General features: G+C 37.8%; 2 protein-coding genes across 10 annotated transcripts in view; one reads left to right on the top strand and one right to left on the bottom strand.

Annotated features, from left to right (window-relative positions):
• Nucleotides 1-4992: 4992 nt before the first annotated feature.
• LOC106093788 (ribosome-releasing factor 2, mitochondrial) overlaps nt 4993-19198 on the bottom strand; it is a 139253-nt gene continuing 125047 nt past the window's right edge. For 8 of the 9 annotated variants that reach the window (XM_059363171.1, XM_059363170.1, XM_059363169.1 and 5 more), the window contains one exon: nt 8730-8839. In XM_059363171.1, the coding sequence (XP_059219154.1) occupies nt 8779-8839 (61 nt within the window). In that variant the 3' untranslated portion in view covers nt 8730-8778. Of the gene's footprint in view, nt 5320-5370; nt 6112-6169; nt 6393-6450; nt 6821-8329; nt 8623-8676; nt 8840-8919; nt 9098-19198 lie in introns of those variants that run through there. The other variant, XM_013260945.2, reaches the window with a different exon arrangement.
• LOC106093789 (uncharacterized protein YdcI) lies at nt 9612-15143 on the top strand. Its single transcript, XM_013260943.2, has 10 exons — nt 9612-10126; nt 10189-10502; nt 10555-10793; nt 10856-11238; nt 11305-11587; nt 11645-12034; nt 12098-12232; nt 12297-12392; nt 12456-12585; nt 14735-15143. The coding sequence occupies exons 1-10, from the start codon at nt 9703-9705 to the stop codon at nt 15077-15079; spliced, it is 2739 nt and encodes a 912-aa protein (XP_013116397.2). The 5' UTR covers nt 9612-9702; the 3' UTR covers nt 15080-15143.

The following is a 19198-nucleotide window of genomic DNA, read 5'->3' on the forward strand; positions in this document are numbered from 1 at the left end:
CGAAAGTTTTACCATTTAAGGAGTTCTGCAAAGATCGAAATAAATGGTAGTCTGATGGTGCAAGGTCAGGGCTATATGGTGGATGCATCAAAAGTTCCCAGCCAAGCTCACTCAGTTTTTGGCGAGTGACCAAAGATGTGTGCGGTCTAGCGTTGTCCTGGTGGAATATGACACCTTTACGATTGCTGATGGCTGTATTCAATTTGTCCAATTGTTGACAGTAAACATCCGAATTAATCGCTTGGTTCCTTGGAAGCAGCTCAAAATATACCCAACCTTCCAATCCCACCAAACAGACAGCATAACCTTCTTTTGGTGGATATCAGCCTTTGAAGTGGTTTGAGCTGGTTCACCATGCTTGGACCATGATCGTTTTCGACTAACGTTGTTGTAAACAATCCATTTTTCATCTCCAGTTATGATTCGTTTTAAAAACGGATCGAATTCATTGCGTTTAAGGTGCATATCACAAGCGTTGATTCGGTTTGTTAAATGAATTTCTTTCGATACATGTGGTACCCATATTAAAATTGACGCCAAACAAACAAATGTAAACAAAATTTCGCGCACTTTTTTTCTAAAGCAAGCTAAAAGTAACAGCTGATAACTGACATTAGAAAGAATGCAATTACAGAGTCACAAGCCGTTGAAAAAATTGTCAACGCCGACTATATTACTTCTATATTACCGACAATTACTTTTTGGGCAACCCAATAAGTCCAAATTTGTATTTGAAATTTGGCACAACGAATTGTGTTAAATTTCCCGATTTAAGATTTTAAGCCCTAAAAGCCGTATTTATTACCCGATTTAGCTGAAATTTGCCACAACGAGTTGCTTTAGATTTTTTATATCAATGCCAAATATAGTTCAGATCGGTCTATATCTTAGCATAGCTCCCATATAGACCGATCTCCCGATTTAAGGTCTTAGGCCCTTAAAAGCCGTATTTATTTCCCGATTTCGCTGAAAATTGACACAACGAATTGTGTTTAGATCTTTGATATCTGTGCCAATTATGGTTCACATCGGTCTATATCTTAGCATAGCTCCCATATAGACCCATTTCCCGATTTTAAGGTTTTAAGCCTGTAAAAACCGTATTTATTACCCGATTTCGCTGAAAATTTGCACAACGAGTTGTGTTTAGATCTTTGATATCTGTGCCGCATATGGTTCAGATCGGTCCATATCTTAGTATAGCTCCCATATAGACTGATCTTCTTATTTAAGTTGACCAGATTTTTAAAAATTTGCCTTCCGCATTTTCAATGTATCGGGGTTTTGCAAAAAAAAGAAGCCGTTTCTTTAATACACCTTAGGGGAGTGGTATTGAAAACAATTAATGATTTTGTAAGTACCACGGTATTCCTAACTAAAAATTTTCTTTTAAGAGGTTACTTTAAAGTTTTTAGAGCGCACAACAAGCCGATTACTGGCTTAGGTGTATGTCCATAGTGCCATGGGCGGATTAATATCTGCAACCTCTTTTCAACCTAACCTAACCTACTTGGACCAAACCGGTTTAAGTAGTATTTTGACAAAATTTACGAACAGTGGTACTAGGTACTATACAAGGGGTCAAAATAACCGATAAGTCTATTTAGGCATACCGCATACGTATTTCCGTTAAAAAAAATTTACAAATAAAATAATGGGTTTAATATAAAGTTTACATTGATTTAATAAAAAGCTACATACATTTTTGAACAAAAAAATTATGGGTTTGTTCTTTATAGTGCCAAGTACTAACTAAGTACTCCGTAGAGCCAAGTTTTAGATACCAATCGCTAGAGTCTAGATGAAATGTGTCCAAATACCTTACATTTGAATCAAGTCCTTTTGGGTTGGGCGGTTCACCCAATAGCTTGACCCCAAACTTAACACCAGATTCGTATTTTTGAGTTATTATAAGGGCAAATACAAAAATAAGCTAAATCGGTTAAGCCATCTTCGATAACTGGCGTTTTTTAGTCAACAAATATGCCCCAAATATGCAAAAGATGTGCAAAATATGCAAAAGATATGCAAAATATGCAAATGATATGCAAAAAACACATGGATCCGCTGAACGAAAATAGAGTTGGAGTCAATCCATATATCACGGATTCAAGCCAAAGCTATGGCCAACGATAGAGTTAGATGGAGAGAGCTTGTTGATGTTCTATGTTCACGCTAAACTTTTTACTATCGGTTAATTTTTTTTGAAAATAAAGGACATATATACATCTGGGGGAGCTATATCAGGTTAAAGATCGACACAAAACACTACGTGCAAAATTGTTGCCAAACTGGAATCGTTATCGCGGTTGGTCTGCGCTTCCCTTTCTCTTTACAGTTATTAGTCGGAGGAATAGTTATGCGCTTGAAGCATTGCTTTCATTTCATTTCATTTCATTTCATTTATTTAACACCAAGCACAACAAGATTATATCTTATATTTTACTGTGCTGCAGGTGCTAGGGGCTCCATGATTATTGATTCTCGATAATTCGTTGAACGTGGGCTGATTACGCTCCGTCGGTACTAGAGTTATTAGCTCCTGCTACGTAACATTCGTTGTTTTTGTTGTAGCCACATACTTGCAGCGATCTCTTTGGGGAGCAAGGTCGGTTCGGTGTATCGAGAGAGGTGCGCGTGAGTGATTTTTCACTCACGCTCACGAGAAAATAATTTTTTAGTAAACATTTTTTTCTCGTGAGCGTGCGCACACTCACGAGACAAAAATTTTACTCATGCACGACTTACGAGAAATCACGACTCACGAGACACGTGAGTCATGATTCACGACTGAGATTAAATATTAATTTGTAAAACGAATCAGCCTTGCATAACCACTTATGTATTTGCTCTTTTCCTTTTTTGATTCTGTATGTTAAAATACCGTATGATTTGAGAGCAAGCGAACAATTTTGTTTTTCGTTATTTTTGTTTGTTTCGTGAGTAGTGATTTCCTCGTGATTCGTGAGTGTCTCGTGAGTCATGATTTTCTCATGATAAGTGTCGTGAGCATGATTTCACTCACTCACGTTCACGTGATTGGATTTAGATCTCACTCACGAATCACTTGAACCACGCGTGACACGACAACTCACTTGCACACTTTATTGTGTAGACCCTTCCGCTAGGGGAAAGCTGTAGCCGCAACTTTTAATTATTTTTGAGTGGATAGCTATGATGATGTATCACCTGTTGAATTACAAGCTGTGTCTGATAGACTGGTTCCCTAGCTGCTTGTATCATTTTCGTCCTATTAGTCTGTCATCCTTTATGCTGAAGACACTTGAGAGGTTGAAAGAAACATATCTTAGGGCAAAGATCCCTGGAGATCGCCTGTCACGGCAGCAGCATGCATATAGTAAAGGCATATCCACCGAAACAGCCTACATAGAGGGTTCTCTCGCTGTCAAGGAATATACAATGGTAGCATTTCTCGACATTGAAGGTGCTTTCAATAATGTAAAACCGACGTCAATCATGAAGAAGTTGGGGTTTCTTGGCATCAACTCTACCGTAAGGAAGTTTATTAATAATTTACTAAGAGATGCATTACGGCAGGCTTGGGATCTGTGGATCTAAAAAGATGGGTCAGCAAAGGAACTCCTCAAGGGTGTGTACTGTCTCCTCTACTTTGAAATATAGCCATTAATATTATATTATTGGTTTTGGAAGAAAAAGGCGTAAAAGTGGTCGCATATACTGATGACGTGGCAATTGCGGTTAGGGGAAAGTTTCCCAGCACTCTAAGAAATATACTTAAGGAAGCTTTACGTGGTACAGCAAAGTGGGCTACCGAAAGTGGTCAAGGTATAAATCCGTGCAAGACAGAAGTAGTTCTTTTCAGCAGGAGATACAAGTTGCCTACAGTGGAACCGTCTCCTTGTGTGGAGAGAATGTTCCATTTACAGAAAGTGCAAAATACCTGGGTGTTTTGCTGGGCAGGACATTGAACATCAAATCCAACATCTTGGAAAGGGCAAAGGCAAGGCCACTCTTGCCCTATACACCTGCAAGAGAGCCATTGGCAAGGTTTAGACCGCGTGTCATGCAACAATCCTACACATTTCAGGGATACTGGAATCTGTGGGTATGCCTCTAGCGACATGTAAGCCAAGTTTTCAGGACGAAGCCCGAAGGACAACTAATGATAGATGGTCACAAAGAGGGGGGCTGTGAGCATTCCAAAATTATGTGGCCTAATCTAGACTTGAAGAGGTCTACTGCTTGGAACAGACGTCTCAGTCATTGTGTCCGTCATGACAGGTGACTTTTTAATCGGAAAACATGCTGACAGACTGAAAGTTGCCAGTATCGACTTTTGCAGAAGCTGCGAGGACATCGTAAGAAGAAGAGATTATAGAACACCTTTTGTGTGTGTGTCCCGCACTAGCAGTCAAAAGAAGTTCCACTTCGGATTCCCATTTCTTTGAGAACCTGTCTGATTTAGCGGATATGAACATTCGCAAGTTATTGTGCGATCTGGGTGTTTCAACGGAAGGAACTAGAAGTCATCTTGCTTCTTTTGTTCCTGTGGTATCACAATGGACGAAAACGTCTAAGTGAGTATGATGGCAGACTGCCACTTAAACCTAACCTTACCTAGCTATGACGCCGAACGGGTTCAAATTCTGGCGTGAACATCAGAAAAATTTTCAGCGGTTGTTATCCCCTTACTAACGCTGGCTACATTTTGTAGGTGTCCTGTCATGTTTAAACTTCTGTGTCAAGTGGTGTCTCTATGCGGCACACCGTTTGGACTCAGCACTAAAAAGGGGGCCCTTATCATTGAGCTTCAACTTTAATCGGACTGCACTCATTGATATGAGAGAAGTATTCTCTTTTCCTTAAACGGAATGTTCATGGCAAAAATTTAGTAAATTAAGTTTTTGGATTTTGGTGAGTAACAAAAACGAATTTAAAATGTTTTCTAAGCTAAATCATATCTGCAAAGATAATTTTTTAACAATTTGTTAATCATTTAATTTTTTTACATTATTTACTATTCTATTCGAACCCATGAGCCCTTCTTATCGCAAATTCTTCGTCGTTTGTATTCATAACTGTAAAACCACAAGGCTGCATTGTCATACTGGCTGTGCCCGAGCTAATTGTTCTTAGAATACTTGAATAATTTGAAAGTTCTGCTAGGGGAGCATTTACAAGGACCAATTTGTTTCTTTCCCCCTTTGGCAGAACATCATTAACTGTGGCTCTTCTTCTGCCCAAATCAGCTAAAATGCTCGAAACTCTCTCACTGGGTATCACTATCTGTAAAGCCATAATGGGTTCCAAAAGTCTGGTTCCATTGTCTGTTAAAATCTGTAAAGGAAAAGCTTTCTATAAGATATTCTCTTAAGGTCTCACCATTACCTTTTGGACACATTGCCCTGCCGCAGCCATTAAGAAGGAATCTGCTGTACCTCGTCCTATGTTGACATTGTGCAATTTTATTTGAGTTTCCACAACTTGTCCTCCCACCTTGGGTCCTCTTTCCAATGCGGAGAGACAACCTTTTCGTATTACTTGTAATGTGCGCGGTCTAATTGCTTGCAAGTTGTTAAAATTTTCAGCTGACTTATCTAGGCTGAAAATGTCCTTTCCGTCTCTAATCAATTCCAATGTTATCGCCACGCTTTGTTTGGATCCGGCAATTTCTTTTTCTACTGCAAATGTAGTTTTGGCATTATTCTCAATGGTTTCCTTATAGGCGATTTGCAAAGGGCCCAAATCAACTTCAATTTTATATTCAGTTAGTATTCGTGATTTTATTATGTCCATGTGTAGCTCTCCCATGCCACCCAGTACTGTCTGGCCCGTTATGGGATCAAATGTAACTCTTAGGCTAGGATCTTCTCTTTGTAGTTGCTTTAATGCCAATTCCATAGCATTTTGGTAGGATACACTGGGCGGTTCTATAGAGCAAAAGTAGACAGCATCAGGGATTTGAGGTTCAAGTGAGAATATCTCGTTAATGAGATCCATTTCAACGTCATCATCATCGTTTTCGGGTAGGGATGAATCCTTTTTTCTATTCAAGGATTTTTGTAAACGCTTTTGGGCATTTTTTAAGGAAGTGGTGTTGGTTACCAGTAAATCACCTGTCACTGTGTGCTGATTGGAAGAGACCATTACAAATTGCTGTTTAAAAATACAAAACCCATTATCCTACCTTTAACCCCGAGCATATAGCCACATCACCTGCCTGTACCGCCTGTATCTCCTTATACTCATCGGCTAAAGGTTCATAAATTTTCCCTATGACTTCTGCTTGCCCCCGGGTGGAAGTAATACGCATGCTCTTCTTAAGGTCGCCTCGCAAGACACGCACCAGAGTCAAAGGGCCTCTTTGTTTGTCATGGACTATTTTAAAAACTTTACCTACAAAATCATTTCTAATATGAAATCAGTTTTAGACTTCTGGTAAACTAAGAAAAATGTGAAAAAACTCACTCAAAACAATCATAAACTTCATTACGCTCTTGAGGATGAGGTAAATAATTTATAACTGCATCCATTAAAGTTTGTACACCAACATTTTTATAGGCCGACCCCAAGGCAACAGGCACATATTTATGCTGGCATGTTGCTTTTCGTAGCGCTGCGTATATAAGTTCATTTGTGACTTTGTCAAATCCGTCATTGGTTATGACCAATTCAGCCAGGCTATCATCAATGCTACAGAGTTTATCTATCAAGTTATTCCGTTTATCTTGTAATTCCAATAAAATATTCGAATCAGTGACTGCTTTTGACTGATATGTTCGTCCCAAACTCTGTGAATCCCAAGAAATATGCTCCAAACGTATGATGTCGTAGATAGCTTAAAAAAAAATTGAAAAATTGTTACAGCATGTAGCCAATTGATAGGAAGGTTATTGATCAGAATAGTAGCAGAATGGGTTGTGACAACATGCATGTTCGGTCGAGTCGAATGTTAGGAACAAAACACCATGAATTGTGGACAAGAGTTTAAATAATTGGAAATTTGCCTCCGATCGTTCCATTACGAAACAAGGAAGTTTATAACAATGCAGCTGTTTAGCTTTTTCTAGCCAAGTCCGAACGTGGTTATCATCATAGACAGTCATGTCAACCTATGTGATCATTGTATTATTTTGAGGAAATCAAATCAACTTTGTTGCTGTAACCACATTTTCATGTGGAGGTGGCGATCCTCGTAAAGCTCCTATAGGTATGCAAGCTCATTCCGGTCCAAACGACCGATCGCCGCGGGAACAGTTTGGCCATTGGTTATTTAAAGGCTTCAATAACTCGCCTTATCATATTGAGCATCATAGGCACTCTGTATTTATGCAAGAGCAGGTGCCACCCAACCTCTCAATGAGACTCTCCTCTCGATACGCAGCTACTCAGTATGGAGCATTCCAATATCCGCCACCTGTGGACGCGCCCGGTAGCTCGCAGCTAAGCTTCTCGTGACAGCAATGAACACCACACAGATTGGACCTTCCAGCTTTTGTAGTGCTCACAATTACCCCAGCCGGGCATATCAACTTATGATCAAGGTGGGTGTAAGAGGGCACAAGTTAAATTTGCATTCTAAATATCCATGTAGGGCTGTATTTGAAGCTTCTTGGGGCTCTATTCGTCGAACTATATGGAGTTTTGGGAATAAATATGCTTTAAATGTGATTTCCACAGACGAACTTGCCAAATAGACTTCGTACCCTGAATTTTTAACGAAGAATAATAAAAGGCTTTTATATTGGCAGTGTTATTATCTAAAATTAGTTCATAGTTCAAATAATAGATATAACTAAGGCATATAAAACATCCAATTTTGATAATAGAAAGACTGCGTGAGTATTGATACCCTAATCATCGACTTTTTGTTTGTTCCCGGCACGGGATAACTATGGGCACCGATTTTGGTGGTGTTCAACGTTATCACGAGAACCTCAGGTGGGAGCTACCGGGCGCATCCATGGGTTGCGGATGATGGGATGCCCTATATACGGAGTAGCTGCAACTGCATTTGCGGACGATTGACGGTATCGAGGAGAGTCTCCTTGAGAGACTGGGCGAAGCCGGCTCTTGTTTAAATACTGAGAAGCTCGATATGAGAATATAATTTATTGGCGCCTTTAAATAACGAAAGAACCCGCCGCTATCGTTCCTATGGAGCTGAACGAGCTTTCTCAACTATGGGGTTTTACTAAGATCGCTATCTCCAGAGTAAAGAGTAAACTCGAAAAAAAAATTCTAATTTAAGATGAGCTACTTACAAAATCCTTAATGGGTTACACCACCAACTATTTATTTTTCGTACCCAACGTACTATACCTAATATTAGTTTATATGTACTCACACAAATTTCCCTTGGAATCCTTCAGTGGATATTGTATACAAATAGGTTTTGCATCTAATTTTGTTTCCAAATCGTGCACACACTTATCAAAATCCGCATCTGGCCTATCCATTTTATTTATAAAACTTATTTTAGGCAGACGATGTTTATCTGCTTGCGACCAAACAGTAACCGTTTGTGCTTCCACTCCTGCTGTGCCATCCAAAACTACAACGACACCGTCGACAGCATAAAGCGACTGTTCTACTTCCATGGTAAAATCAATGTGACCAGGCGTATCTAATAGATTAATTCTATTAAAACTTGTTAGATAACCCATTTGAGGAGCATAATAATGTGCAGCTTACTTCCTATTATTCCACGTGAAGGTAACAGCAGAGCTACAGATTGTTATTCCTCGTTCCCTTTCTTGTGTTAAGTAATCGGTTACAGTATTTCCACGATGCACTTCACCCAATGCACGTGTCTTGCCAGAGTAAAAAAGCATCCGTTCGGTGGTTGTTGTTTTTCCTTAAAAACGTGATTAAAGACCATATTAAATGATTAATAATATGGCAAAAGTAAATTTATTTAATTAGTTGTTATGTTACCGGCATCTATGTGAGCTAGAATTCCTATATTTCGAATATCCTTTGAGCTAAAACAGCGCTTATAGCTATTTATAGCAAATTTTCTGTGGAGTTTGGGAAGAATAGCCCTAACAATTGTCATTTTACTTGATAATATTATTAAACTTAATAACTATAAAAAAAATTTTACGATTGCAAAAAAACCTTAGTCAGCTGTTTTTTGTTTACATTTTGGTTATCAGGGGGTGTGTTTGTGTTGCCATATTAAGGTGGCTTACATTGAACGATTAATTGGCAGTCTTTTGCCGTATCATATTTTAAGCTGAGTATTCTGTTCAGCTTTTCAAGTGGAATGTTGTCAAGCTCAAATTTTTTTGTTGTCCCTATAGGTTGGTATTCCATTCTAAATGAAATATGTGTGAAAAATTACAATGTTTTTTTAGGCTTATGACATAAAAGTAGCTATTAGGCACAATTATTTCTAGTATAATATGAATACAAAATTGTGTTGGTGCAGAAAAATTGCATTGAATATGTTTAAGTAAATTAAGATATTTTGTAAAAGTTTTTCACAACTAAAATAGAGTACTCTGCTTATGAGATGAATGTCAATAACTAACTAACGCTGACTCTTGACTCTTTGGTTGGGTTAAGTCTCTTAAACGCATAAAAATAGAGTTCGCCTTTACAAAAAATATGGCAACAATTATATGGCAAGGCATCAAGAGGACTCTCTACCGCCTTTTAAAATTAAAATACAATTGAATTCCAACGTTCGTGAAAGTGTTGCTAGCATATGGAACTATGTCTTTATCAACAAGGCCTAAAAGAAAAGCTGCGGCCAAGCCAGCAGTAATTGTAGATATATCCGACAGCGATGATGATGATTGCTATAATGAAGAATCACCACAGAAAAGAGCTCGAACCACCAAAGTTGTCATAACCAAGCCTCAACCTGTCTCCAAAGGAGCTACTAAAACTACTCGTAAACCTAGGACTACTAAAAAAGCAACTGCAGCAGAGAAAAAACAATCCGACGAAAATACACCACCTAATGTTGTGAATTGTGACAATGACGGAATTGTGGAGTCTTTGGAACTTACAGAAGATCAGCCAGATGGACAGACGCTAGCCAGACCGGAAGAACAATTTAATCAAGATGATTCTTATCTAGATCAGAGTTGTGAAGTCAGGCCGCAGAAAATTCAGGGCAGAAGTAGCTTTTGGGGTATGAATGACATAAAACTTGATGTTAATATTATGGTTAACCTTTCCTTCATTTGTCTGCAGCTCGTCGTAAAATTTGGACCATTGATGAACTACTGGCGGAGACAACCAACATTGAACCGAGAGCAGCTAAAAATATTGTGCAACTCTTTGAAAATGAAAATACCATTCCCTTTATATGTCGCTATCGTCGGGATTTAATCGATCACATACAACCGGAACAATTGAGAGAAATTAAGACCTGTTACACAGAAATCGTTAATCTGCGCAAAAAGGCCGAAACTATTGTGACCACTTTGGAGAAAGAGAATGTCATTGATGAAGAGATACGTACAGAAATGTTATGTGCCAAATCACCAGAAGAGTTGGAATTTTTGGTAAGGCAAATGGAAAAAAATTTCAAGAAATGATTTGAGCTTTTAATTTTAGTATGCCCCCTATAAAGCTGCCAGCAAAGGCTCACTGGCACAGAGAGCTAAAGCTTTGGGCTTAGAAGAATATGCTGATCGTTTGTTATACGGAGAACTGCCCCATGTGCACTTGAAAAACATCGTGGACAGCAAAAATCCTGATCTGGATACTGAAGAGAAGGTTTTTAATGGTATATGCCATATTATTTCTCACAATATAAGCAAACATACGGGAGTGCTTGAAGAAATTAGAAGGCTGTAAGTATTAGAAAATATTGTAGAAGTAAATGAATTCTACTTTGATAAATAAATACCCACAGCCAACGTGTGCATCGGATTACCTTAAAAACTTCTAAGCTCAAAGAGCCTTCGGCCAAAACTAAGGCAACAAAAAATCCAAAATCTTCCACTTCTACCGAGGCAGCTGCCGGTGGCCATCATGGCAGTAATAAAAATGATGCTTCCAAATATGAAATGTACTATGACTATTCCAATGATGTACGCTTTCTTAAACCTCATCAAGTTTTGGCCATCAATCGGGCTGAGAAAATGAAATTTCTAACGGTGAAGATAATGGTAAACGATTATTTTCGCAACGAATTGGAACGTTATGTGCGTTCCATATTTATGGAGGATGGGGTCAAATATCCATTACGTTTGGAGATATTCAACAAGTCCTTTGAGGAATGCTACAGCAAGAAATGTAATTTAATATTATGTGACAAGCTAGATAGCCACTGAATTTTAAAGCCAACTATTTTCCTTACAGTACAACCTTTGATCTCTCGCCAAATAAGATCTGATCTCAATGAATCGGCGAAAAAGGCTTCAATTGATGTATTTGCCAAAAACTTGAAACAGTTGTTGTTAATGTCACCTTTAAAGGGTGAAAAAATTTTGGGTATAGATCCTGGATTTGCCAATGGTTGTAAATATGCCTTGATTTCGGAAACTGCAGATGTTTTGGAAACTGGAGTACTTTATCCACACAGACGAAATTCAGATCCTGAAGAATGGGGTGAAAAATTGGCCAAAATTCTTAAAAGACACAAGTCAGATAAGATTATCTCCACTATATATGTAAGAACTTAATATTTTGTTTTCTTTAGATGCCACCTTATAGCCTTAGGCAATGGCACTGCCTGTCGTGAAACTGAATTTTGGCTATCGAAGCTTTTTGAGTTGGGTATTCTAGATGCTCAACAAGTTCGCTATAGTATAGTATCGGAACAGGGTGCCTCTATATACTCATGCAGTGAAGTGGCAAAAAAAGAATTTCCCAATATGGATATGAACGAAATAAGTGCCGTTTCCATTGCCCGGCGTCTCAATGATCCGCTAAGTGAATATGTGAAAATAGAACCAAGACATATTGGTGTAGGCATGTATCAGCATGACATCAATGAAAAACATTTGACGGAATCTTTAATTGAAGTTGTCTCCGAATGTGTGAGTTATGTAGGTGTGGACATCAATACAGCGAGCATAACAGTTCTCAAGTAAATATTACCCACAAAAGGTCATGTAAAGAAATTGTTAAACTCTTTTGTGATTTCTTTTAGACACATTGCCGGTCTATCGGCAAAGAAAGCTGAAAAGATACTACAGTATCGTGCTGACAATGGTCCATTTCGAACTCGAAAAGATTTGTTGCAGGTCAAGACTATTGGAGAAAAGACATTTGTTCAGTGTGCAGGGTGAGTACTCACATTTTTGGGAGCATACATATTGTACTAATTCTTCACTTTTCTGTTTGTCTAGTTTCATACGAATTGATCCTCATAGTTTAGGAGGTCGCATTGAGAATCTCTTAGATTGCACTTGGGTACATCCGGAGAGTTATACAGTGGCCAAAAAGTATGTAAACAATTTAATTTTAAACCATTTTCAATTTTGTACTACATCTCCATGAAATTATAGGATTATTTCCAAATGTAAATTACAAGTAGATGATATTGGCTCGCCGGATTTTATTCAGAAGATTGGAAACTATGTTCGAACAAATAATATAGATGAATTGGCCAAAGAATTTAAAACACCCAAAGAAAGAGTAAGTTCATACCATCACTTTCAAAGAAATGTTTCCGGGTGCGAGGTTTCTTGTGGGAAAAATTGTATATAATTCACCAAATGAAACTGTAGCCTTCTGGCTCAAAGGGCAGTATGTGCACTGACCGAATCTTGCATAAATACTGAGTTCCTATAATGCTCGATATGACAAGGCGAGTTATTGGCGCCAGTGGCCATCATGTTCCCGCGGCGATCGGCTCTTGGTCAGGAACGAGCTTGCTCACCTTTAAGAGCTTGAGGAGTATCGCCACCTCAACAAATAGACATGTGGCTACAACAACATCAAATGATACCAGCCGGGACAAGTAAACGAAATCTACTGATTGCAAACCGGCAACGTCGAAGACGCTGCCTATCTCGGCCTTGTGAAACACCTTGTCACTCTTAGAGGGGCCTTTCTGGCAGAGTGTTTTTCTTGTGAGAAATAACACGATGTAGACATCTTTGAAGGAAATAAGATTGATCATGTTCGCAGCTATCGGTCGTCCTATGGACCGGAACTAGCCTACTCACATATTGAAGCTTGACTACTACAACAACAACAACCATCCGTTAACGACTAAAGGACACAAAATGATGTCACTGAGAAAGTGACACAGGTGACTTAATTAGTTCATCAGGACAAAGCACTGTTAGTGGTAAAATTCCCAAAAGTTCAGAAAAAGATACTCAAAACCAAATGCGAGGTCAGCATAGCGACAGTTTTGCTTGATCCTGGCCTATAAAGAGATGGCAGAAAATAAGGTGCTACCGAGCCACCAGGCCAACTAGCGGAAAAAGACGACGACTTCGAATCGTGATATCATTTCTTGTTTTGCATCCGCGAGGCGTGTTCTCCCAATTCCATGTATATAATTTTTTTTTTTTTAACATTGAGTGGCATTGCCAGGTTAGTACTTACCTTTCACGGTAAATAGATGGCTTTAAGAAGGACTGAATAACTGCTTAAAAATATCAGATGTCCAAGAGACACCCACATGTGTTTCATATATTTTATGGGGTATTTGAGAAGGAATACATACAGAAGTTGCAAGGTAGTCCTCTTGGAAACCCATGGCAGCCGGTTGTTGGTACCGGATTGACTCGATGTAGTCTTTCATTGGCAAGGGCTGCCGACTCAGTGTACAGCACACTGCTACAACAACATTGTCATCAGGACTGTTTTAAACAGGCCTTACTAGTTTCCCCACTGTTCAATTGCATGGCAATGACACAAAAGGTACTCAACTGTCTCCTCCTCGTCAACACTCACCCAGCAGCATGTTCAGCGCGACGTCAAAAATCTGACGTTACAATGACCAGTCATAGGGCTTCCTTAGCCCTAGGACAATTTGTTTCGCAAAATACACTGCCACTGTGTCTTTTCCACACTGCAACCCACAGCACCAGCCAACGCCGTATTCAAACGGCCATTGTAGAAAACGTTCACCCTATCAAAAAGGTCGCACAAGGGAAGGATTACCGAATCGACATCTTTTACAGTATCTTCAAGATCTCTGCCTGAAAATCGGTTCATGCAAACTTCTGCCTTGGTGCCCCATCCAATGTACTCATTATTACCGCACATTCAATATAAAAGTGCAAAGACATAAGGCCAAGGTTGGCATTCAGTGCCTCTATCGGAACACCCCTCCTCTTTGCTTCAGAGATCAGCACTGCCCTGTACCTTTTTCGATCATCCTGCGTAGGACGCAGCTGTTGGGAGCTCAATGTCATACCAGACATCCATGAAAATCGGCCAAACAGTAGAAGTCAACAAAGTGTGTACTGTTCCCTGCCTCAGTCCCCAATTTTATTGAGTTGTGAGAGTAGTAGAGATCATTCAGTAACCTTCTGCATCTTTCCTCACCGTTTTTTCCCAAGTTCGCCTCCGGAGAGAGGCAACTCTGCCTCACACTTCTTATCTTTTCCTCGATGTTTCTGCAAGTTCGCAATCTATTTTTAATGCAAGACAAGTTATAAGTAATCTTTTATAAAATTTAAGTCCCAGGGGGTTTGGTCTGCCGATACAAATTAAACTGAACCATATTGGTTTTTCTTCTTTAACCTAACCTTTTTTTCTATAACCTAACCTTTTTTAACTAATTATTTATATATGGATTTCTTTATATTCGTCTTTTCATTCTCAGTTGGATGTGGTATTCCAAGCCTTACAACGTGAACTGTTTAAGGATTATCGTACGGATTTTGACAAAAAGCCTCTATTCAAGCAAGGGCTTACCCGTATCACGGAATTATCAGAGTGTGATGTACTCACTGGGGCCGTGACCAATATAACACACTTTGGAGCATTTGTTGATGTTGGTATCGAATGTGATGGTCTAATACATGTAAGCAAAATGGGTAAAACCAAGCTTAACATTGGAGATCGTGTTACCGTTTCGGTTGTATCAATAGATGTTCAGCGCAAACGCTTGGGTTTACGCTTGGAAGAGATGCTTTTGGAGACAGATACTTCGTTTACATTCGCCTAGTTGTAGGTGCGCTAGACTAAGATTAAATAAAACACACAAAAATGTTTGGTTATTTTTGGAAGAATTTATTTCTTATATTCATATCTTTGTTTTAGAATTTTTATTATTTGTCAGTAATATTAACAGATTTATAATATTTTGTGTGTTTGGTGTGGTGGTGGTGGTGGTGGTGGTAGGGTGATTTTTATGGGTTTCTCATCAGAGTTTTTTGCTTTTACGATTTCGTTTTTGTTAGTCTAAAATTTTAATGAGTTAAAATTGATTCACATTTTATTTTTTGTAATATTAATGTTTTTTTGCGAAAAAATAATGTTGCTTTTTTTCTTGGAAAATGCATACAAAAAGAATTGCAGTTTTATGTTTAAAATGTGAAAAATGACGACGTAACTAGATGACAATGATGAAGGAAAGGTGCCAAAATGAAAAATTTCCTTGTGTTTTCCAGTGAATATTGTGTTACGTTTTCTTTTTAGATTTTATTATTCTATATTTTCTCTTCAAAAGCTTAACTTTAATGCGTATATAAAGCAACATTAAGTTTTCAACCTAAATGCTTTCTCTGCGCCATGCTGATTTCGTATTTAATTGCGATAATTACTTGAATCGTCGTCTCCCCATTGTCGTCTAATGCGTTCCCTTTAATGATTTTCATCTCATAAGTGTGTATTTTCAATACATATCTATATGTCGTTCGTTTTCGTTTTATATATTATATAATATACTATATATTAATATAATCATATCTATGTTTGTTGGTTTTGTTTTTTTTTTCCATATAAAATCATCTCACAAATCATATCATTATATTTTGTTTTTATTTTGTATATTATTTTTTTTTTTAACATAAACTAAACCTTGAAAAATTCTACATACAGAAAAGAAAAACAGAAACAGTGCTCTTTCGCATCTATGCATAGGTGGGTGCTACACGAAAGGCTGGTGTCAAACGTATTTGAAAATAAACTAAAAAACAAACCCTACTATAAAACAAACAAAATATGTTTAAAGAAATTTTTGTTTGTTTAAATAGCAGAAATAAAAATATTGGATATATATAAAATATTTTGTTCTTGGTGGGTTAAAGAAAGGATTTGCATTAAAGGAAAAAATACAAACATCTGGTAACATTGCTCTGATTGTATAAAATAAAATACTGAAGAAGCGAAATGGTGACCCAAGGCGGATTTAACAAGGTGCTCTCACGCAAACAGCTGTCAACAGCCGAGACCACCTTTAAGTGTTTCGTCATGATGATGACCTATGATCGTTTTACTACCTTTCTATATTCTATCAACAAAAAATTAAATTATCTTCGCCCCAAAGCCTAGTGCTTACTTCGACTTTTCACACGTATAACTGTCAAAACTCACTATAAAAATAAGGTGACGAAGATAAAGCGAACAAATTCCGTACAAGTGGTACTGAATTCTATGAGCAAAATAGTAGCGACATGTCGCTGCATCAGAATAAATTTCGCACAATTTTATTTGCAAATGTAATTAAATGCGCCGGATCAACTCTGCTCCAATACTGTTGTCTTGTTGTTTGACTTTTGCTTGTGTTCTGACAAAGAAAAAGAGTCCGTCGCATTTCGCAATAATTTAATAGCCATTTTCGCTTTGAATGAAGTCGGTACTAGGCTTAACGGGCAAAGAAACTTAAAAATAAAAGATCTGGGACCGAAATACCGCATACGTGAACGAGTAAAATCGTTCGAAATCTCTCTATTGTGAATTATGTATATTTTCACTGGTAAGGAATTTTTAAAATTTAAGAACACGAATGTTTACATCGACACTTATATACAACAACTTTGACATAAAAATGTATGTACAAGTGGTATAACTTCCATTAAATACGAGTTGAAATTTCATTCGATACGAAAGCGTACTCAATCATGTATGCGGTAATTCGGCCCCTGCAGTTTGCAATAGAATGAATTATCTAGGTTAGGCAGAAGGACACGAGTCTTTCCATATTGTCCAGATTGTGTTACATGTCAATTTGGGGGATTTTGCGAATGGTCGTTTCCTCAGAATATTTGGTTCCCAAGTTTTATACTAATTACCATAAGGGTGCAAACAAAAGTTCGCATTAATTATTGTTATTGTAGCAGTGTTGTACACTGAGGCGGCAGCCCTTGCCGATGAAGGAATCCATCGGGTTAACCCGGTACGTACGTATAGCCGGCTGCCATGGGATTATCGCATAAATTGTAGCATCTATTTCCGACATTTGGTATTTTTGAAAATTGGGGGTCAAACTCTACATTCTGTGATAATTTCATGAAAATCGGTTCAGTCATTTTTTAGTTTGTTTTTGAGTCTTACGCTAGAGCCCTAAGCATTTCACATACCTACATTGGAAAAAGGCACACTAGAACCAGAATCCTATATCACTATTTTGTTCCTAGAAACTGAATAAAGGCTCCTGGCCCGGTGATCTAGGAGTAATTAAAATACATTTAAAGTTTGAATTTTCAAACTCATATGGTAACCCCATATTTAATTAGCAATTCTTTTGAAACAAATGAAATAAAATAAAGAACATTCATCTTGCTTTACATTTCATTTGTAGTTTTAGCTGAATTGTTACTTTAAGATGCTATTACACGACTAAGGCGGATTTAAAATGGTGATCTCACGCGAACTGCTGTTAACAGCCGGTCAGGTCTGACGATATTAAAATGTCAGATTTTGGTTTGCATTCTCTTTGTGGTTATCTTCTTTCTCGCATATTCTCTGCTACCCACACGCACGCAAATTTCTTTGTGTGTGTTGCTAAAACATCGATTAGATTGATGGCAGATTTCACCATATGATTTGTGGTTGTACAAATGAGACCATCTTTAATTGTTTCGCTAATCGGGGGGACAGGATTTTGCTCCATACAAACTAAGCGAGAAAATCCGCCCAATGGGTAAATAAAACATCCATAATATAATCTAAGCAGCAATTTATTGTAATGTCAAGGGATCAAATTTCCGTATACCTGAACGAGTAAAATCGTTAGCAATCATTCATTTTTTCATTATATTTTTGGATTTCGAACAAAAGTATTTAAGAAATGTAAGAAGGCATATGTTAGAATCGACTATTATTTAAACAAAAAAACAGTATAACATCCATTAATTACAATACATATAAACCTTGATTCTAAACGAAAGCCTACTCGATCACGTATGCATTACTAACTTACCTTCCTCGTATACCAACTTTAAAAGCGCTAAACTTGATAGCGATATAAAGAGAGTTTATATGAATACAAACCTCTATTCACATTTGGTATTACACAAATACCGATAACGGCTTAAGTGCAATAACATTTTTTTTTCAAACGACATCAGTAACACATCTGTGAAATCGATATTCAAAAGGCGACAAATACTCAAATGTTGTATTTCGAAGATCGGCAACTAAGATCATGAAAAAAAAGTATGGCCGATAATATAGTTACCGTTATAATGTCGTATGACAACACGAGCAATTAATGTCGATAATAGTTTTTTGACAGGTAAAGCAGGGTACTCTGATTTTAGTTGTGCAAAACTTCAACAAAATATCTTAATTAATTTATACTTATTGACGGGAAATTTTCTGCACCAACACAATCCTGTCTTCATATTACTCTGGGGTTAATTGTGTCCAATTGCTACATTGAAATCATTAGCCTAAAAAAGCATTTCAGTTCTGCACATATTTTTCATTTACATTTTAGGCGGAGTACCAATCCTTAGGCAGAAAATTTTATACTTTCAAATCGCAACAAAGATTTTGGTTTATATTTGTCTCTTTGCTAGATTTGAAAAACCAGAAAATTAACTTCAAATCCAATAATTTGGAAAAGGCCCAATAGGGCAGCTGTTAGAGCTGTACAACATTCTTCTCAGACAGCCATTAAATCCCCGTAGAAAGTATTTCTAAATTCAAAAATCGCCCTTGACTGTCGCAGATCTCTCAACCAGATGGCTGAACAGTTCAAAATTCACCTGTTCAGGTTGCCGAGCCATAGAGATATCACACGGAATTTTAGAGACGAGCTTGCGAGACTAGAAACTACCTTACACATTCAGGGAGAATTGCAAGACAATTGTTTCTGCGAGAAGACAATTTGTTTCTG

This window comes from Stomoxys calcitrans, chromosome 2, assembly GCF_963082655.1.
Source record: "Stomoxys calcitrans chromosome 2, idStoCalc2.1, whole genome shotgun sequence".
Taxonomy (NCBI): Eukaryota; Metazoa; Arthropoda; class Insecta; order Diptera; family Muscidae; genus Stomoxys; species Stomoxys calcitrans.

Coding starts and splice junctions, on each gene's coding strand:
- LOC106093789 (XM_013260943.2), top strand. CDS start 9,703: ATGTCTTTATCAACAAGGCCTAAAAGAAAAGCTGCGGCCAAGCCAGCA. Junction 10,503..10,554: donor CAGAAGAGTTGGAATTTTTG/GTAAGGCAAATG, acceptor TTTTAATTTTAG/TATGCCCCCTATAAAGCTGC. Junction 11,239..11,304: donor GGAATGCTACAGCAAGAAAT/GTAATTTAATAT, acceptor TTTTCCTTACAG/TACAACCTTTGATCTCTCGC.